Consider the following 21,103-nt stretch of genomic DNA (forward strand, 5'->3'; position numbering starts at 1 on the left):
ATGTTGATCTTATGGCATGACTTTTTTTAAAAATACAGACATAAGTTCACTCACTCGCATTCAAAAACACTTGTGCATTTACAGCTCTTCACAAAATCAAGTACCTTTCACCTGTATGCAAACACTTGCTTATTTTCATTTGCGTTTGCAGCAAGCTGGTCCATGTTCATAGTGTCCACAGCATGTACACCACTTCCTGCTAGAACTCCAGCTTCTTCAGTGAGCTGCATTTCAGGGATGCTGAAGTTGCACAGCATCAGAGCTTTGACTCGTTTTACAAAGTGAAGATATCAGTCCTCACTCCCAAGTGTGGTGTCCACAACTAGGTGATAATGGAAGGATAGAGGGATTTCACATCCTCGGTGTCCGAGTGGGCTGTTGTTGGACATTATTTTTTCACAAATGCTTCCAAAGACAAACGAAAAAAGGTGGCAAAATATTTGAAACTATACCTTTCCTATTAGTCATGAAACAAAACACTCAAAAAAGAAAATTAGTGAGCTATAAATATTATTTTATATGCCATGGTGTATACTAATTGTTCGTAAATGCTGTCATGTTGACTCACTTTGTACTTTGTACAAAACTACAAACTTACAATAAAGGAAACCCATCTGCACCATTGCAAAAATTGAGAGGTTGATGCATCAGAGCTTATAAGAGGAAAATACATAATTAATTGCCAATGCAGGCAACCCACTGTCTAAACAGGATATCACGAGGCCTACCTGTCTTTTGGCTTTGGGAATGTTAACGGCCTCCGTCCATCACTTGAAGTTGTCTTATGGTAAAATGTTGCCAGGCACTTGGAAACCAAACAGCCTTTCTGAGAGAAACCCTAACCTTTAAAAGAGTGCTGGATCTGAAACAGAGGCACTTCCATTTGAAGGTGTGTAATAAGGCGGTGGAGATGAGGTATATGATAGTGGTGTACACAGGTATGATGGAAAGTTAGGTGTGCCTTTGATTTATTTGGGAATGTGTAACAAACCCGGACAGACATTTACTTCTTCAAGTACACTGAAGTCCCAATTACTTTAGGAAAGAAAGGTAAATCCATCCATTCTTTTTCTCAACGCAGGTGAGATGGAGCCCACGTAGCAGGCTGTTTGCAGACCCTTTTTCTAACAGCCCACATGGTGGCGCTACTTCATTTCATAACCAGCATTAACAGACTGACTCTCCAGCTCTGTGTGTAGTAACACAAAATAAACACAAATGTACAAAAAGCACATAGATACAGGGTTAGTGCTCATGGGGAGCATGGGTAATGTGGTATGTGACATAAATACAAGGGGTTGGCACTGGACTCGTTTAGGACAGTCTCACTCTGCACAGCAGGACAGGTACAGGTGTAATCAATAACATTAATGATCATGAAGCATCCCAGAGAGCTGGCATGCACAATAAGCAGGGTCGGTCCTGCAGCTCAGAGTAAAGCAACTTTAACCTGATACCATCATTTTCACCTGTGTGAATCCTACCATCAGCTGTTAGAGAGGTCAGTGCAGCCACTGTTGCTATGAGCAGAAGTGCCAAGGAGTCATATCATACAGTAGATCTGCATTTATTTATATTTTTTTAAGTTTTGGAACTAACCAAAACATAATTTTTCAGGGTTTGCTTGTTTCATTTAACTTTGTATTAGTTTTAGTGATGGTTTAACTCAACTTTCTTTTTACTTATTACAGTATGTAGGGTCTGACAATGTCCTGTTTTATTACATAACAAAAAAAATAAATAGATAAGACTTCAGGTTGGGGAATCACAGTTACGCAGATAAGCCTCCATAGTTTGTGTTGGCAGATGTGACAGAGTGAACACAGACTAAATCTAAAGAGATTTCCTACACATTTTATTTTATGTTAGTGTGTAGATATAAAACTAACCATCTTTATTTATTTATTTAAGGCTCAAAAGCACTTTAAAAAGGAAGAGTTTTGAACAGCAGTGTTGTTTTTTTGAGATGTTTGTGCTGATACAGTGAATGGTTGGCGGAGGAAGGGTGGGGAAGTAAGAGGCAGATAAGGGACCAGGGTATGCAGTCTTCACAGTTTTAACAGATTTCTTTTAGTCTGTTTATGTTGGGGTAGCCTTACTGTTTACTTAGAGGATTAATGTATTGGGAGAGGAGTCAGAGCAGTCAGAGCTGCCGGGGGCTTGTCAGCACGTCAGGAAATGTGCCTTCTCAGTAGTTAAGAGATATTGAGGCGAGTCATTAATAAACTATTTTAAAAAGCTACCATGAATGTACTAATTAGATCTTTGAGGTACAATATTTTTTATTTCGATCCACATAAGTTGTTACCACAGCAACAGCTAGTCTTCCTTGGGTCCAACTGTCAAAGTCCAGACAACTGACTAATAAACCGAAGGAAACAACGCGATGAAAATGTGTGAATGAATAAATACATTACTGTGAATGTACTGCAGTTAGTCACGGGCTGACTTTCATCCATAGTCCCAGGTCAGATTTTTGAAAGCAACCTAAAAACATTTCACATTATCAACATAAAGATGAAAACAAACAAGCAGGAGGGTAAAAGCATCTCATTGTGTATTATTAGATTATCAGCCATTTTTTAAATTGACGTTTAAAGTGTTGTATGTGTTCTGCTCTCTGATAATAATGGTTCTAGAGCACCACTGTTGCCTTCACAGAAAAACAGACTCTTCTTCTTCCTCTTTTCTGTTTACTCTGATAAACTCAGTGGTGGAGGAGCCACATTGTATAAAATGTTATAAGTTAGATATTCATGTATTTAATAAAATATGCTTCTGTACAACAAAACAGTGATGACTGCAACAAGGCCTTTTCTGTAGTTCTGTAACGGTTTTAAAGCATTAAGTCTGATCATGCAGTAATATAGGAAAGGATGACTATTTTAGCTGCACGAACAATCAAAAGGTTGTACAACAAGCATTTAAACAACAAAACAATTAACAAACTATTACCGACACAGTCAGTTAATGAATGCAGTGACAACAAAGCCATAATTAAGCCAGCATTATACAATCATCATCAGTCATCACAGATAAATAAGCAAATATAGCCCAAAAGTATTTCCTTCCTTAAAGCTGCTGTTTCTAATTGCTTTTAAAACCTTTACATACTTAAATACTACTTTAAATACTTACTTAAATACTAATCTGAATAAAGATGGGAAGTGACATAACCTGCTAAAACTCTGGTTTTCTTTAACATGTTCATTTTAGGCAAAGATAAGCAAAACGTCCCTTGAAAGCATGTGTGTCACAGCCTCTCATGTTAACTGTGAATACAAGTATTTAGGCCTTCTCAGTACACAAATGTTTCTTATATTAAAGACAAGATTACATGCCAGCCTGTCCTCCACCTGCATCCATGACAGCCTGGCGCGCCGGCAACCCTCACCATCCACACAGCTCCGTTCTGACTGAGCTGGAGCATAACGAGGTCTTTCCTGAAGCAGCAGACCAAATAACCGCACAGTAATCAAGCCATCATCAAAAGACTGTAATACTTTGTAATACTGCATACCTTCTAAAAACTGGAATGGTCCTACTTGGTTTAGCAACTATATCATCAGTGAGTTAACCTGTTTGACAGCTTCCCCTTCCAAGGAGCTACACAGGGCAGACTGAAGTGTTTTAAAGCATTAACACATTCTGATTGTGGCTTTGCTTTAATTCTGTATATTTTTTTTCTCTTTTCTTTTGGATTCAAACAAACAAAACAGACTAACCACTTTAAAATATAAAATTAAGGAAACTCCAGAGGGATGTGTTCCTGCAAACATCAGTGTTGAAATAACAAGAACGTGTTGATTTTGTTCTCAGGAAAGTGACACACTGGTATCGCACCTCTTGCTTCATTGACATTCAAAGATCAGAGGCAGACTGTCTGGTGAACTTGGCTGAAAAGCCACGATAGTCATCTTCATACATGACTTTGCTGAATCAATCGGCCCTCAGTGTGCGCGCTCCTTGCATGCATTATATGAGACAGTGATGCAAACAGGACAAGTATATTCACAGTCTGCAGAGACACTCCTGCTGCTTGCCCTGATTTAACTAAGAATGGAGCTTAGAGTGTTACTGTTGCACGCAGACACACAAACACTGACACGTTATTTATTGTGTGATTCTCATCAACATCCTTTCCTTTGGCCAATAGGACCTGATTATCACAAACCAGAGGTCTCAGGGCTAAAACAATTCACAGTGCGCGCACACACTGCGGTATCCTGTGATAGATATCAGCACCTGACACCTCGAAAACAGGAAAAACGTTTCAGCAGGAACACAGATGTGTTGGAGTGTTGGGGGAGGAGCATGTAAACAGCTATTTAACCTCTGTGGACAGAAATCTCAGCTTCACTCAACGAAGGAGAACAGCCGTCTCCACCATGTCCTACTATGAGGTAGGGAGGTGTCATCTAATCATGCACAGAAACTTTAAATGTGTTCACAAATATACTATTGCCTTCTCCCTTCTCATCATTTATCATCTGTCTCTAGCATATTGTCTTTGAGGATTACTACAATGACACCGGCTCTGGCTCTGGCTCTGGGGAACTTGGAGTGGATCTAGAGGAGCCCTGTGGTGTGGAGCACATGACAACTACTGAGCTTCAGCAAGTCTTCTTGCCTGTCATTTATGCCCTTATCTTCATTCTGGGCATCACTGGAAACGGCTTGGTTGTCGTAGTCCTAGGCTGCCAACGCAGGTGAGGGGATGGGAAACTGCTGGTTGAAGCTTTGACTTCGAAGCATTGCTGGGTGCGGGGGAAGAGCATGAAAGTGATCAGATTTTTTGTGTGTCCAGGTCGAAATGCAGCCTCACAGACTGGTACCGCCTGCATCTCTCTGCTGCGGATCTCCTCTTCGTTCTGGCTCTGCCGTTCTGGGCGGTGGATGCAGCCTTGGCTGACTGGCGTTTCGGAGCTGCCACCTGCATTGGAGTGCATGTCATCTACACAGTCAACCTGTACGGCAGCGTGCTCATCCTGGCATTCATCAGCCTGGACCGGTACCTTGCAGTGGTCCGAGCCACGGACACCAACACTAGTGGGCTGAGGCAGCTGCTGGCTCACAAACTGGTGTATGTAGGTGAGTATCAAAAGGCTTGCTCTTCCTGCTGTTAGTCTTCTTTTCTCCTCACAGTCCCTCACTTGTCTTTTTTAATCTTCTTCCTCCCTGCAGGTGCCTGGTTGCCCGCTGGCCTGCTGGCAGTGCCAGATTTGATATTTGCCCGCACTCAGGAAGGAGGAGAGGGGTCAACTCTGTGCCAGAGATTCTACCCAGAAGAAAATGCTCCTCTCTGGGTTGCAGTCTTCCACCTCCAGCTCGTCCTGGTGGGTCTGTTGATCCCTGGACTGGTGCTCCTGGTGTGTTACTGCGTCATTGTCACCAGGCTGACCCGTGGCCCACTGGGGGGCCAGAGGCAGAAGCGACGGGCGGTCAGGACTACCATCGCACTGGTGCTCTGCTTCTTCGTGTGTTGGCTCCCTTATGGAGCGGGCATTTCTGTGGACGCTCTGCTGCGGTTGGAAGTCCTGCCCCGCAGCTGCAGGCTGGAAGCTGCTTTAGGCGTGTGGCTGTCGGTGGCTGAGCCCATGGCGTTCGCTCACTGTTGCCTGAACCCACTGCTGTACGCCTTCCTCGGGGCCGGGTTCAAGAATTCGGCCCGCAGAGCTCTCACTCTGAACCGGGCATCCAGTCTGAAGGTTTTACCACGAAGACGCCCCGGGACCTCAACAACTACAGAGTCTGAATCCTCCAGTTTACACTCCAGCTAGTTGTCAACACTCTGTTGTTGATGTGTGTGTGTACTGTATATATGTATAAATGTATATAATAGAAAGTAAGGAGCAGTCTGCTGGCTCATGACTGGTCTTCTCCCTCATTTGAGGGTACCTTTTGTAAATAGTTTGATGTTGTTATGTGTGTGTGTTTGTGTGTGCTTTTGACTATTGTAGATGTTTGTAATAAAATATACAAAATACTTTGTGAAAGTGGCTTTTCTTTCTTTCTTTCTTTTTTTCTGTCTTCCTGTGTGAAACAGTGTGAGTTTCTGGTTTACACAATCTCTCAACCACAGCTAGTTCCACCCTCAGCTCTTATTCTAAGTGGGTAAGATACAAATCATGAAAACTCCTAAAAAAAGAAAATTGGAGCCAAGCTAGTTAATGAGATGAGGGGACGATGGCAATAGAACTTTATCACAAAACCCAACACGGAAAAGGGACAGGAAAGGTGGAATAGGAATAACAAGCCTCAATCAAATGTCTTTGGTCTTAATTACCAGATGATAACTTCTGTTGTGTCAGAGCTTATAATCAGGAGTGTTTTCTGGGAATCCTGTTTATAATAGGGTGTTTCTCGGTTGCAGAGTTTAAGCAAAAAAAAAAGAAAAAGAAACAAAATCAGTAGGTGGGTTGCATGGTTATTATCTGATTAACCGGCAGCTTGCATCACCATATTTAATTCATTGTCATTCAGCTGTGCGCCATCTGAATCCACTGATGCGGAGAATGGACACAGCCAATTTCTTTTGAAAAATGAAACTGCATTTTGTAAGATGCACCATCTGTCTGCCAGGTGTATCTGAGTCACATGTATGTGTGTGTGTGTGTGTGTGTGTGTGCGTGCGTGCGTGCGTGCGTGCGTGTGTGTGTGTGTGAGACAGATATAAATATTGGGTGTGTGTGAATGTTTTTGTGTCAGCCTTTTGGGGGTGCAGGGTAAGATTTATGTTGATGATATAAACAGTTTGCAGTTCCTACATGAGAAAGAAGGGAGCACGAGAGGGTCAGGAGGTCCATTTTTCCAGTACCTTAATGCACACAAAAGTGCTTCCCACATACCTACTTCCACTTGGAAGTGAGAGAAACAGAAGCTGGAAGTTTGTTGTGTCCTGTTTCCTGGAGTGAAGACGAAGAGAGGATGAGGAGGAGAGCTGTGAGAGAGACAGAAAGGAAAAATACAGTAAGTCGGCTCCGCGATCAAATTAACTGTGTGGCATTTTGGGCATCTCGAGGTGTAAATTATGATTACTGCATCCTATTATTTGATCCCAGTGTATACCTGTATGTTTGCAAAACCTAAAGAAGACCTTTTTGGTACCTTTTTATATACGCTGCTTCCTCCTCGCCCCTAACACATTCAGACACTCACACATTCACACACACACACCGACATGCGCCACACATACACACAATTCACTTCTATTCATAGTGTATTCAAAACAGGAAAGACTTCCTGTGGCTCATTTTAGGAAAAACAAGCAGCTTAAACAATCAAACAGTGGAGCAGCTCTCCACTCATCAACACAGAGCACTTATAAACTAAATCATTCACATTGAAGCATTTCAAAGACTTGAACCAGCTTCACACATAACCAGGTGTAAAGGTGTTAAGTTATTTGTATGTGTGGAAGAAATAAATACCACATTAAGACATCATTATAGAATGGTTTCATTTTTTTTCTCTTTTTATGTTTGTGTATTTTAGTGCTCCAGAACCTTGGGTTTGTTCCTTCTTATAAAAGTAGGCAGCGTCACTGTAGCGCAGACTGTTAATGTGTTAACTGCAGATTTGTACAGATATTCATGGTCACCAGAAGTTGAATCACTTTAATGGGCCCCTCAATCTTCACCTACAGCCTTTTAGTTCTAATATCCTCAAGGATACTTTGTTTCCAGTCACAGACAGCAGGTCTCTAAAAGATTCTTCTATCTTTTACACCACTCTGTCTAGTATAAATACCAAATTCTATTATGCTAACATGCTAATTGCTTAATTCTTTAATTATGTTTCAAACCTCGCTGTTATATAATTATCATGTCTAGGTTAATTTTTAACTTATATTTAATCTTGTTTTATCTTAATTAAATATGGCTAACATCAGCTAAACATCCTAGCACTGCTATTGTGAGCACAATAATATGCTAATATTAGTATTTAAATACGGACTAGCATTAAAGCAGTTAGCATAAAGAAGAGAACTTTAACTGCTTGTTTACAATAGCTCGCTAGCATGTCTGCTAGAAAACCAAAGCAAGCTTTAACAATGCTAGCTGTGTTTGTTTGACTTTTTAAATACAATTTGAAATATAAAAATGAAAAAGTTCAAATCTTACTTTACAGGCTTGACTTATTACGGTCATTAATAAAACTTTATTTACATTGTTTGGTGAACGTACAAAAGTCTTTCTAGAAAAAAGTCTTGCAGCTTGGCATCTATGTTGAAATGCCTTTGGATACTTGCACTTATCCCACAGTGGTATCTAAATGGATTTGAATAGTCACCAGGACACAACTGCTTGGGTAAATTTATTGGACACTTGATTGTGTCTTGAATTACTTTCAGAACTGCCTCAATTCTACGTGGCACAGATTCAACAGGGGGTTGGAAAACATTCCCCTGAGATTTTGCTGCAGATTTGTTGGCTGCACATCCATGATATGAATCTCCCGTTCCATTACATTCTAGATGTGCCGTACTGAATTGAGATCTAGTCACAATGTAGGCCATATGAGTACAGTGAACTCACAGTAATGTTCAAGAAATCTACAGATCTACAGACAACTCTTTGTCCTGAACATATCTCCTACTGCTTATCTTTATGTTTCACACAACCGATGTACTAAAGCTGGGAGTAAAAGTAGGTGTCCAGTCACAAAGCACATAAGAACAGCTGTAACTGTATGGATGTGAGTTACAGTAATTTTTCATCTAGTGCACAGAGCGAAACAATGAAAATGTGTCAGCAGCTGAGTACAAATAAACCAGGAAACAAGTCTTTTCTAAACTATCTTTTCCCGCTCCTCTTTCATATCCTGCTTGTATTTTGCCCCCATTGTACTGTTTCTCACCAGTTACCAAAAAATCTATAGACACTGCATGTTTTTCATCTCCATGCACCAGCAAGTTTTACTGTACCACAAAGATGTGTACTACAGGCAGTGGAGCCTGTGTGTGGGTCTGATTATATGAAATCATTAGTAGTAATGATGTCATAAACCCAATGATGTAATAATAATAAGTAATAATATTAGTAGTAGTAGTTTTGCCATTTAATTTTCAAATACAAATTCAAACATCATGTGAAAACTCATCAAACATCAGAGCACTTTTGTTGTGGTGGATATGCCTGAGTACGTGTGAATTTGATGTGTGTGTGTGTGTGTGTGTGTGTGTGTGTGTGTGTGTGTGTGTGTGTGTGTGTGGGTGTGTGATCATCTACAGATGGTCAAGTTCCCTCATATTCAGACACGACTGGGTTTCCTGCGGCTGAACAATCGTGGGAAAAGCAGAGGTCAAGACAAAAGGAGAAATAAAGAGCGAAGGAGGCTGGTTTGCATCCAAATGGCTCACAATGACTTCCTGCTTTTTTCCTGGCGGATTAATACAATGTGACAGGTGAAACCAATAGCCCGCTGGCTGATGTTTGTATTGACTTCAGCAGGTGGAGACGTGAGAATGATGTGGGAACTGAAATAGAAATTAATAGAATAATAGAGCAGAAATGAATGTTTACCCTGACGCTGGACTGAGTTTGCCTCAGGATGGAGTTTGTGTCCCCTGGGTGATCCAGCCCTATATTGAAAGACACCTTAAGAAATACATAATAATGTTTTATAGTTTGTGTTATGGGTATTTTTATGTGTATTATGATGTGGATCTGTAGTTTCTGTTGTTTTGTAGCATTTTTTTTTAAATGAAGCAGATAGATGCCCCTGCCTGAGCCTGGTTCTGCTGGAGGTTTCTTCCTGCTAATAGTTATTGCTTTCCACTGTTGCCAAATGCGTGATCACAGGTCATTGTCAAATTGTTGAGGTCTTCTCTCTAATGTTGACTATATGTGTCTATACAATCTTTACCTTAAAATATAAAGTCGCTTGAGGTGACTGAATTGAATTAAATTGAATTGAATTGAAGTTGCAACCCCTAACCCTGCTCAAGTAAATCTAAATAAATGTAAGTAAATATAAGCATTTGGAAAAGTGTACTTCTAAAAAGTACTTTTATTGCACCATGTTCATTTACTCATGAGCTGCTGTAACTTGAATCAAATGGCTCAGCATGCAAGTTCTATAGAGTCTTGCTAATGACCTACTAATTTTATTCAGGTGTGTTGCAGCAGAGACACGTGCAAAAGTTTCAGGACACCGGCCCTCGAGGACTGGAGTTTGACATGTGTGGTTTAAGGCAGGGGTGTCGAACTCCAGGCCTCGAGGGCCGATGTCCTGGGGGTTTTAGATGCGTCCTTGATCCAACACAGCTGATTTAAATGACCTCCTCAACATGTCCTCAGGTTCTCCAGAGGCCTGGTAATGAACTAATCATTTGATTCAGGTGTGTTGACCCAGGGTGAGATCTAAAACCTGCGGGACACCGGCCCTCGAGGCCTGGAGTTTGACACCCCTGGTTTAAGGCATTTGAGGGAAGTTATTTTTTCATGTCACTGTGTGCCATCAAACATCAAACCAATACCACATGAAAGGCAGTCCTGTTCTTGTATTAATCAGCAGGGGATGTCTCATAAAAGGAGATGAAGGAGGCAAAACCATGTGCCATAGTCAGGGGTTACAGTGGGCCAGTGGTTTTGCAGTACTTCAGCATCTAGCGAGCCCTAAAGACGAGTGAGCGTGAAAGGAGTGATGTTTTTTAAGTGTCAGGAAATTTCAAATCCAATGTTTCTATCAGCTTAACAAACACACAAACTGTTTGTGTGCAGTTTGTCTCACACTGTGTTGCTAGCTTAAGGTCCAGCTGCTGTATTTCACAGGGAGAGAAAAGAAAGAGCTAACTTCACTCTGAGATGGAGTGAGATAAGAAAGAGGAACAAGAGGGGTTAAAGATAAGGACTGATCAGTGGTGTCTGATAAACTGGAAATTTAAAGCGTACATGTAAGTTCTCATGTTTTTAAATCAGATATCTGGTCAGTACACATGACATTATGTTTTTTCATATTGTGAAACCTGCTGCAAAACAAACTGAGGTAGACTCGCTGTGTTATTTAAAGGTTGCATGAAAATCCTCTGCAGAATAAACAGGTTAGTTTGCTGTGACAGTGTGTGACTGGTGCACAGTGGCTGTGGTTTCATGGTCAGAGTCAGGTTACATAAAGTGTAGCAGAGATGAATGTGAAGTTAAGCTGATGATGCTGAGACTCATTCATCGAATTTCACCTTCATACCAATTTTATACCTTCTAGAATATACTAAATTGTTCATATCATGTTCGAGTGAAGTAAGTCAATAATATAGCAATGTTAAATCTTGCAACAGCGCACATGATTTCACGCTTTGGATCGTGGTTCGAGGAAGGCATCCATCTCAGTCAAGTCGAGCAGCCGCCTTTACTTTTTTCGGTATACCTAAAAAAGAAAATTGGGTGGTTGTTACATTTACAAAAGTCTAACTTGTAATTTGAACAAAATAATTTCATGTTTCTATGGTGAATGTAATTAAATCATGTAGGATCTGTATAAAATTCAACAACTTAATTTGTTCTTGTTCAGATGACATGATACAATCTAGTAAGAGTGGTTAGTTGCTGGACTCATGAAATTCACAAGATCAGATGAGATTTCAAACTGCAGGAAAATCACTGCAGTTATAAGAGGCAGATAACTACACACACACCACGTGTATGCTATTGCTATTTATTGTGGTTTAACCTGTTGAGGACAAAAACGTACAGATTTCAAGCCTCAAATTTTGCCTGGATTGGTAGTGTGTTGGTTAGTGCTGTTGCCTCACAGCAAGAAAGTCCTGGGTTCAAATCCGGTAGTTGGCAGTAGGTTAACTGTGGTTTCCCCCCACAGTTAAAAGTCATGTAGTTATTTGAGTTAGGTTAATCAGTGATTCCAAATTGCACATGAATATGAATGCAAATGGTTGTTTGTCTCTATGTGATAGACTGGTGAACTGTCCAGGGTGTACCCTGCCTCGTAACCTATCACTTCAGGGTTATGCCCCAGCCACCCTGCAACCTGGATAAAAATAGGAGGATGGTAGTCGTTGTAAATCCATTCAATTTTTATGTTAACCACACTCTAGACGTTGTTGAACATTATGTAATACTAAGACAACATGTAGTATTTAAATGAACAAGTAGTATTGGGGTAAAAGTTATTGAATAGTGTTGGAATAAAATGACAAAATATTGAAGGATTAAAATATTCCAAGAGCTCAACTTACTTCATCTAAACATGTTATCAACACAAAATGCACAGGTTTATTGAATATGAATAAATTGTGTTAATTTAACTGAGTTGTTCAAGTTTCTGCCAAAGCAAAACAACTGTGTGCAACCAATGTCCACTACTGAATTAAGTAAATCCCACATGGTCTTTTTTCAGTGCACAAAGAGCAGCAGGTCAGCTGATCACAGCCTGTACACTAAGAAAATCTACTGGAGCTCCCAATAGAAATTATTGTGTTTTATTATTCGTTTCCCCACACTGAGCCAACTGATTTTAGGGTTCCCCACATGCTGAAGGTTTAGAGGCAACACCACCCTCTACAATTAGCAACAGAAAATAGAGATGTTTTATTTTCTTTCTTTTTCCCTGCTCATGTTCTACTTACCTTTATTACCTTTAGTACCTTTATTAGAATTCAAATTTAGACTGGAATAAAGTTTATATTCGCATCTACTAATATTATTTTACAGTTCCAATAATATAGCACAAGGTTCAGATAGTGTTGCACAAAAATAGGTGGTAGAAATGTTCTTCAAGGAGCTACTTTTCACTTTCTTACTTTGAGTACATTTAAGAGTCTGTACTTTTTCACTTTTACTTGAGTAAAGAAGTCAAAACAGGACTTCAACTTTTACTGGAGTATTTTTTAATCTGCACTTCTACTTAAGAACAGAATATCTGTATTTTTGCCACATCTGCTTGTCACTTATTATCAGCTAACTGTTGCAGAACATAATCATGTCCACTCGGTTCCGAGAATTGCAGGCGGTCTGGCTCTACCGTTCCCCCTGTGAATTGTTCTGTTAACAAATAACTTCCTCTGCCGGTCTCTCAGAGTCATTCCAAAACATGCCCAGTATAAATGTGTGTTATGCAACCACAACTATATATGTTAAAAAAGCTACATTTCAGTGAGTTTTTCTTTCAGAAAGCCCTCTGGTTGTCCCCACTGTCTAAAGAAATTAAAATGAGAAAATGTCACGGGTCAAGATGATTGCCTCTGGGGACTCCTCAGGTGTGCCTGTAAGGTGTTGGGTTCATTTGGTCTACTTTTTTCTACTGTTTTCGTTCTGCTGTAACTGATGTGAATACAAGGTCACAATAGCTGTTCTTTCCAGTCTTGACGAGGAGCCACTGTGATAAAACAAAGAAGCAGGGACTGTAATGCTCTCTACAACATGGACATGATCCTTCGGTGGTTTCTCACCGACCACTTTGTTCCAAGGAGTTTATGTTCCACCTCATTTTACTGTTGTAACTTTATTAACGCACCTTTAGTTACAGACTTGTACTCCAACCTTCCACCAGTGCCTGCTGTCCCATAGCTGCACTGTTTTAACACAACTACAACAATACAGTGGAACAAGTATACACAGACACATAGTGCAAAATTAACCATTCAGCTGAAGTTGTATCTTTCTGGTCCCCGCACAAAACTATATATAAGAAAAAACCTGCACCATACCATGGATAGCATCACCCCTGCAACAAATAGATACCAAGTAGGCGCTGACACTGGCTGAGCTGACATGTAAAATAAAAATATGCAGAAACATGAGTGCTCACTGCCCCCCAGTGGTCACGTGGTACATTTATAAGTTGAATCCAATTACTTGTGTCCTTGTGCACAGTTTTGACGATATACTTGTAACTTTACTCCCTTCACCTCACAAACATGAGCAGTGCTTTACAAAATAATATTTACTGCAAAACACACAAAATGCTTGTAACATAAAGCACACTGCACACACATATTTCGAACAAAAAAGCATGCAATGTGTGAGGCTGTGTGATGAGTTTTTCATCTAAAGCTTTGAGGCACAAACACAGAAAAACATTCGCTACTGCACCAAATAAGTTGATTCTCTGGGAAAAAAAAATTTTTTTCAGTCTTTTATTCCCATCTAACAAATCCTCACTTCCTGCGGGTGACCTCTGGAGCGGACTGTTTCTTTGGATGGAAACCACTAGTGGAAGAGACAAATGACATGTAGGCTTGTACAAAGCAGTTGAAACAGCTTCACCGCAGACATCTGCAGCAGTAAAATGCTTTCGGTTTTTAAATCAAAGTACATTTACTCAAACCCAAATTCCCTTTGGGGTTTAGCATCCATTGTAAAACTGCAAAATTAAAAATAAGGGAGTGGCTGAAAGTAGCTTCTACTCAAAGGAAAAGGCTTATGGTGAGTTTTACTAGGAAAGGAGGAAAAAACGTGTTGGCTTGGCAGAGAGATTGCGCTGGGAAGGATTTGCAGCAGGTTACGGTGGTTAAAGATGGAAATGTATTAGCGAGTGAAGAAAGTGTCCTGATAAGGTGGAAGGAGTACTTTGAGGGGCTGATGAGGAAATGAGAGGAAAGTGCAGAGGATTAGTAAGGAAGAAGTGAAAGTAGCTATGAAGAAAGGTGAGTGGACATACCTGTGGAGGTATGGGGATGACTAGGAGAGAGGGCAGTGGGTGCATTAACAAGACTGTTTAACATAATCCTGGAGAGCGAGAGGATGCCTGAGGAATGGAGAAGAAGAGTACAGCACCAGTTTTCAAGAACAGTGGTGATATGCAGAGCTGTAGTAACTACAGAGGGATAAAGTTGATGAGCCATACTAAGAGGATATGGGTAAGAGTTGCTGAAGCTAGGTTAAGAAGAGAAATGTGATAGTGAGCAGGACTATGGTTTCATAGCACTACAGATGTGATGTTTTCTTAGAGAGTGTTCATGGAGAAGTGCAGAGAAGGTCAAAAGGAGCTGCACTGTGTCTACGTGGATCTAGAGAAAGCATTTGATAGGGTGGTGAGAGAGATACCGTGGTACAGCATGAGGATGTGGCAGAGAAATATGTGAGGGTGGTGCAAGACATGTATCAGGACAGCAAGACAGGGGTGAGAGTGACAGATGGGTTCAAGGTGGGGGGTGAGATTACATCAGAGATTGGCTCTGATCCCCCTCTTATTTTGATGAGGTCAGGCAGGAGTTTCCATAGAATATCAAGTTTGCAGGTTACACTGTGACAGTTTGAGCTGGAGTTGGCAGTGTTTAAGAGGTTAGGATTTTCACTGGGAGTGACCAGAATGGACACGGTCAGGAATGAGTGTATCAAAGAGGCAGGGGGGGTTGATTGGTTTGGAGACAAAGTAAGAGAGACAAGACTGGCATATTATGCACATGTGCAGAGGAGGGAGAGCAGACATACTGGGCAAAGGATGCTAAATATGGAGGAGGCAAGCAGGAGGAAAACAGGAAGATCACAGAGAAGATTCGTAGATGGAGCTGGATGATCCACTTAGCCAACTCCTAGGAAGAAGAAGATGATGATGATAAAGATGACGACATACTTTTAAATTGCCTAAATATTTTGGCCGGAAATGGCTCGAGTGCTATCTTCACTGTGACGCTGTCAGTCAGCTCATTCTTCATTTGTAGCCCGTCTGTATATTGCACGTGCTCGACAAACACACGCGCACACTGAGACAGCAGCTCGGTCTCCCCCGCGTCTACAGCTGCTATTGGTTAGCACAGGAAGCGTACCGCGGGAAAACGGGCAGCAGGACGCCGCGTCAATTTACGTTTTCGCTTCTAATTGGCTACGAGCTCAGAGATATTTCCATAACGTCGCAGATTGGTCGAAAGCGGCGCGCCAAACATCACGTGGTCTCGCTTTTCGCGCGAAACCGGGCTCTCTGTTGTCCTGAGCTGATCGTGCTGTGTGTCAGAGAGGAGAGGAGCAGCTCGTGTCTGTGTTTTGCAAACTTCTTTTTGGATTCTCTTTGTTGTCGCAGTTTGACGGACTTGCAGCATGGATGTCGCCACAGCCACCGCGGAGACTGCCGGGGCGATGGTGAAGGACGAGCTGGCCGAGAAGTGCCAGAAGTTATTCCAGGCTTTCTTAGAGGAGTAAGTGAGGCAGCAGCAACCGTGTCGTTTTGTTGTCGGCCGAAACGTGCTCGGCTTGACATCGCTCTTTTAATCAGCAATTATAAGGATCGAGTGCTACTTTGATCGGCTGCTATTGGTGTCTTTTCATTGCTTTTCTTAACTCTCTCCCGCTTCCTGCGTCACCCTGCAGATTTCAGAGCGGGGATGGGGAGGTGAAGTATGTGCGGGAGGCCGAGGAGCTGATCAGGCCTGAGAGGAACACCCTACTGGTGAGCTTCACCGACTTGGAGGGCTTCAACCAGGAACTGGCTACCACCATCCAGGAGGAGTACTACAGGTGAGCAGGCCACATGACCACCAAGTCATGGATGCTTCCCTCATATCTAATCTAAATACTGAGGTGGGAGAGTGCTCTGCTGCATTTCAAACCATCAGTTCAGTGCTGTGGAGATAAGCTGTGGGATAACCTGAAGGATTCTCTGTTTTCAGAGTGTATCCCTACCTCTGCAGAGCAGTGCGCAACTTTGCTCGGGATCACGGGAACGTTCCCCTCAACAAAGAGTTCTACGTCGCTATCGAGGATCTGCCCACCAGACACAAGTAAGACACTGTTTACCAAAACCACCATGCACATCTCCATTTATCTGGTCTGAGCTGCCGTTTATTCAGCTAAATTACTTTAGTGCAAAGATATTTGTAGAAATGTCTGCTTGGCTTGAATAAATTGGAACTAAATAGTGTTTAAGTTGTGGTGCATAAAGCAGAAATGATACATCTCACACTGGTAAATGTTAATGGGAATGAAATGCCAAATCTGATCCTTTTCCTGTGTTAAATAAATAAATAGGATCCGTGAGTTGTCCTCCATGCGTATTGGCAGTCTGGTGAGAATCAGCGGTCAGGTGGTGAGAACGCACCCAGTCCATCCTGAGCTGGTGAGATGTTTATATCAGTGAAGAAGACACAAAGTTCAGTTGTGTTATGCTTGTCTTTTGTCATTAAACCCATTCTGCTTCCTTTGGTGCAGGTGAGCGGTACCTTCCTGTGCATGGACTGCCAGGCAGTGATCAAAGATGTCTCTCAGCAGTTCAAATACTCTCCTCCGACCATCTGCAGGAACCCCGTGTGCAACAACCGCTCCCGCTTCCACCTCGACACGCACAAATCCAAGTTCATCGACTTTCAGAAGGTAACTGCGATAACGGATGTGTGCCTGTCTGCCTGCATAGATGAATGAGTCTGATTCTGACCCTGTGTACCCTGTTTGTGTATCCAGGTGCGTATCCAGGAGACGCAGGCGGAGCTGCCCCGTGGTTCGATCCCACGCTCTCTTGAGATCATCCTGAGGGCAGAGGCTGTGGAAACTGCTCAGGCTGGAGACCGCTGTGACTTCACTGGGACCCTGATTGTCGTGCCGGATGTCTCACAGCTCAGCACACCTGGTACTTTTTAAAATTTTAACCATTTATGATCAAAACTATGTCTTGTTTGGGGTTTTTTTTGTTTTGTTTTTTCTTTTTGTTTTGGTTCTCATGACTGTATGGATGTTACTTCCAGGTGTGCGAGCAGAGACCAGTACCCGTGTAGCAGGAGGTCCTCAGGGCTTTGAGTCTGAGGGTCTGAGAGGACTGAAAGCTCTGGGAGTCAGAGAGCTGTCATACAGGCTGGCCTTCCTGGCCTGCAACGTGGCGCCCACCAACCCACGGGTAAGAAGCGCTCGCCCCTGTGCCTAAAAATGCAAACAGCTACAAATCTTGCTGTGTGATTACAAATGTGTGTCGTCTTTATCACAGTTTGGTGGTAAAGAGCTGCGGGAGGAGGAACAGACGGCTGAAAGCATAAAGAGCCAGATGACGGAGAAGGAGTGGGAGAAGGTTTTTGAGATGAGCCAGGACAAGAACCTGTACCACAACCTGTGCACCAGCCTCTTCCCCACCATCCACGGTCAGTGATCGAACCCCCGTCTAGCCTTTTTTTCCAATGGAGGACGCTCTCGTAGTTCTTTATCAAAGCTGTGACTTGTGAGTTAAACGTTAATGTGATGGTGCAGGTAACGATGAGGTGAAGCGCGGCATCCTGCTGATGCTTTTTGGAGGCGTTCCCAAGACGACCATGGAAGGGACCTCGCTCAGAGGAGACCTCAACGTGTGCATTGTGGGAGATCCGAGCACTGCCAAGAGCCAGTTCCTCAAGTATGTTACACAGTTTCCACCTTCGTTGATTAGCTTTGCATAAAGTTTTTCTTTGTTCCATCTTCTGGCATAAATACTTTTCAGTACTCTCTTTGCTGTAGACATTTGTTGTACAGCAGTGTTAATTTGAGTGTGTGTGCCTGTGTAGGCACGTGGAGGAGTTCAGTCCCAGAGCGGTGTACACCAGCGGCAAGGCCAGCAGCGCCGCAGGTCTGACGGCAGCCGTGGTCCGAGACGAGGAGTCACACGAGTTTGTCATCGAGGCTGGAGCTCTGATGCTCGCCGACAACGTGAGTGTCATGAGTTCTGAAGAACAGTGAACAATGTATTGTTTTTTGTTTTTTTTAAAGTTTCTTTATGTAATTAGTGCAAGTAAAACTTGTTAACTGGTTCGATTTCAGGGTGTTTGCTGTATTGATGAGTTTGATAAGATGGACCTCAAAGACCAGGTGGCCATCCATGAAGCCATGGAGCAGCAGACCATCAGCATCACCAAAGCTGGAGTCAAGGTGAGGCTTTCAAAGCTTTACGCTCGTTAACTTTAAACGCTCGCTTTTATGCAGCACAAGTGGAAGTTACACTGCTATCAAATTCGATCGCTCGTCTCTGCAGTAGAATAACCAGACTGTTCCTCCGCTTCTCTCCTCAGGCTACCCTGAACGCTCGCACGTCCATCCTGGCTGCTGCTAACCCTGTCAGCGGACGCTACGACCGCAGCAAGAGTCTGAAGCAGAACGTCAACCTGACCGCTCCCATTATGAGCCGCTTTGATCTCTTCTTCATCCTGGTGGACGAGTGCAATGAGGTACATGCAAACGCAGCGTAGTCTGAGCATCCTGTGCTTACTGGTTGTTTATATTCAGTCATTCTTTTATTTCGTCCATTTTTCTTTCTTTTTTTAATGGTAACTTAGTTGAATACTGCAGCTAATGATTTGTCTCCTAGGTGACGGACTACGCCATCGCCAGACGCATTGTGGATCTGCACTCCCGTGTGGAGGAGTCGGTGGACAGACTGTACTCTCTGGATGAGATCCGCAGATACCTGCTCTTTGCCAGGCAGTTCAAACCCAAGGTGGGTGTGCTGGTGTCCCCACACGCCGACACCAGCGACCCAGTTTTTACTTTTTACTTTAACACATTTCCTTTATATTAACTTTTGGACCTCTGCAGATCTCCAGCGAATCAGAAGAGTTCATTGTCGAGCAGTACAAGCGTCTCCGCCAGCGTGACGGCTCAGGGGGCGTGTCCAAATCTGCCTGGAGGATAACTGTGCGACAGCTGGAGAGCATGATCCGCCTCTCAGAGGCCATGGCACGTATGCACTGCTGTGATGAGGTACGTGAAACACACACACAAGCTTCATTCATGCAACACTCAATACTGAAAGTGGTTGATAAAATTTAATACTGCAAAACCACCCTGAGTATCACTTTAACTTAAATTGAGAGGGGGGGGAAGACACCCTTTCAAAATAAAAGCCCAAACTGTGAATTAACCCTTGCCCTTTCACCTATGCTTCTAGGTTCAGCCCAAACACGTGAAGGAAGCGTTCCGTCTTCTGAACAAATCTATCATCAGAGTGGAGACGCCAGACATCAACCTGGAAGGGGAGGATGAAATGGAGGAAGAGGAGGAGCAGCAGGAAGAAGGTACTATCAATATAGAGAAGATGTGAAATGACACCATGCATCACTGCTGTTCATTTAACATAAACTCTTCTCTGCATCTTTGCAGGTAACGTCCCGAATGGAGTAAATGGAAACGTGGATGGTGTCGACGGCCTTACTAATGGAATTAATGGACACGCTGACGGTGTCAATGGCCACGGCGAGCCTGGGAGCCAGTCCAAACCATCTCTTCGTCTGTCTTTCGCCGAGTACAAACGCATCTCCAACCTACTCGTTCTGCATCTGCGCAGAGCAGAGGATGGTAAGAGATGTTCCTCCCTCCAGTTTGTTTTCCACCTCATTTCCTTGTCTGCTCTGTCACTGTTCTTTTTCTTTTTCTTCTCACATTTTTCTTGCTAATCTGTGTTGCAGCTGAGGAAGAGGAGGATCTGAAGAAAAGTGCAGTGGTCAACTGGTATCTGAAGGAGATCGAGTCAGAGATCGACTCTGAGGAGGAGCTCATCAATAGGAAGGGGCTGATAGAGAAGGTCATCCACAGGCTGGTGCACTATGTAAGTCAATCATCTGCAAATCTGAAAAGATAATGAGTCAGCAATTCTCCTTATGCAGACATGCTCATTTATACGATTTCCCACACAAATCTCTTTCTCAAGGATCACATCCTCATCCAGCTGTCTCAGGCCGGACTGAAGGGCTCAGAGTCTGGGAGCACAGAAGAGGAATCTGTTCTGGTTGTAAACCCCAACTACATACTGGAAGACTAAACTCCTCTCCTCAAATTGATCCTTGCAAGAGTTATTGTTCATAGTGTGTTTAATGCTCATGATGGTGGCATTGGAGATGTTTTGCTGCTGTACAAAGATACGAGGATTTATCTAAACATTCTTTAGATTTAAAAAGATAAACAAATGTAAATATGCTGCTCTTCTCCAGCTGTTTATTCACTTCTCTTTGACTTAGTTTATTGCTGACTTTGAATAACTGTATATTATAAACATACAGCATGGTTTACGTCCATGGTTTAAAGTGTTTTTGTATTATAATTATGATTTTGTGAATGAAATGTTGGAACAATAAATAAAATGTTGACAAACAAATTTGCTTCATGTGCCTTTGTGTTGTTGCCTGCTGCATTAAAAAAATAATAAAAAGAAAAAGCTACATGAGTACCACTAGGTGGCAGCAGCTCCCGTTGTTGCAACTGCGCAT

General features: G+C 42.5%; 2 protein-coding genes across 3 annotated transcripts; both read left to right on the top strand.

The window, feature by feature from the left end:
- The first annotated feature begins 4,346 nt into the window (after positions 1-4,346).
- On the top strand, positions 4,347-5,956 carry LOC134616748 (C-X-C chemokine receptor type 4-like). Its single transcript, XM_063461733.1, has 4 exons — positions 4,347-4,403; positions 4,501-4,709; positions 4,808-5,091; positions 5,185-5,956. The coding sequence occupies exons 1-4, from the start codon at positions 4,389-4,391 to the stop codon at positions 5,778-5,780; spliced, it is 1,104 nt and encodes a 367-aa protein (XP_063317803.1). The 5' UTR covers positions 4,347-4,388; the 3' UTR covers positions 5,781-5,956.
- Positions 5,957-6,823: 867 nt separating this feature from the next.
- Positions 6,824-20,885, top strand: mcm6 (minichromosome maintenance complex component 6). 2 transcript variants are annotated; one of them, XM_063462063.1, is made up of 19 exons: positions 6,824-6,969; positions 15,976-16,090; positions 16,263-16,409; positions 16,562-16,672; positions 16,920-17,007; positions 17,100-17,261; positions 17,349-17,514; positions 17,630-17,778; positions 17,866-18,016; positions 18,123-18,264; positions 18,413-18,554; positions 18,666-18,773; positions 18,914-19,069; positions 19,210-19,338; positions 19,437-19,601; positions 19,789-19,915; positions 20,001-20,195; positions 20,306-20,445; positions 20,548-20,885. In XM_063462063.1, exons 2-19 carry the CDS (start codon positions 15,993-15,995, stop codon positions 20,656-20,658), a joined length of 2,487 nt encoding a protein of 828 aa, XP_063318133.1. In that variant the 5' UTR covers positions 6,824-6,969; positions 15,976-15,992; the 3' UTR covers positions 20,659-20,885. The 2 variants fall into 2 exon arrangements, with proteins under 2 accessions (XP_063318133.1, XP_063318132.1); XM_063462062.1 differs by lacking the exon at positions 6,824-6,969 and having other exon boundaries at positions 15,894-16,090.
- The last annotated feature ends 218 nt before the right edge of the window (positions 20,886-21,103 follow it).

The sequence above is a fragment of the Pelmatolapia mariae genome, linkage group LG18 (assembly GCF_036321145.2).
Source record: "Pelmatolapia mariae isolate MD_Pm_ZW linkage group LG18, Pm_UMD_F_2, whole genome shotgun sequence".
Lineage (NCBI taxonomy): Eukaryota > Metazoa > Chordata > Actinopteri > Cichliformes > Cichlidae > Pelmatolapia > Pelmatolapia mariae.

Bases quoted from the DNA above. Each gene is read 5' to 3' on its own strand.
- LOC134616748 (XM_063461733.1), top strand. The intron at 4,710-4,807 runs GTGAGGGGATGG...TTGTGTGTCCAG, and splicing joins GTCCTAGGCTGCCAACGCAG to GTCGAAATGCAGCCTCACAG. The intron at 5,092-5,184 runs GTGAGTATCAAA...TCCTCCCTGCAG, and splicing joins TCACAAACTGGTGTATGTAG to GTGCCTGGTTGCCCGCTGGC.
- mcm6 (XM_063462063.1), top strand. From the start codon at position 15,993: ATGGATGTCGCCACAGCCACCGCGGAGACTGCCGGGGCGATGGTGAAG. The intron at 16,673-16,919 runs GTAAGACACTGT...ATAAATAAATAG, and splicing joins GATCTGCCCACCAGACACAA to GATCCGTGAGTTGTCCTCCA. The intron at 17,515-17,629 runs GTACTTTTTAAA...TGTTACTTCCAG, and splicing joins CTCACAGCTCAGCACACCTG to GTGTGCGAGCAGAGACCAGT.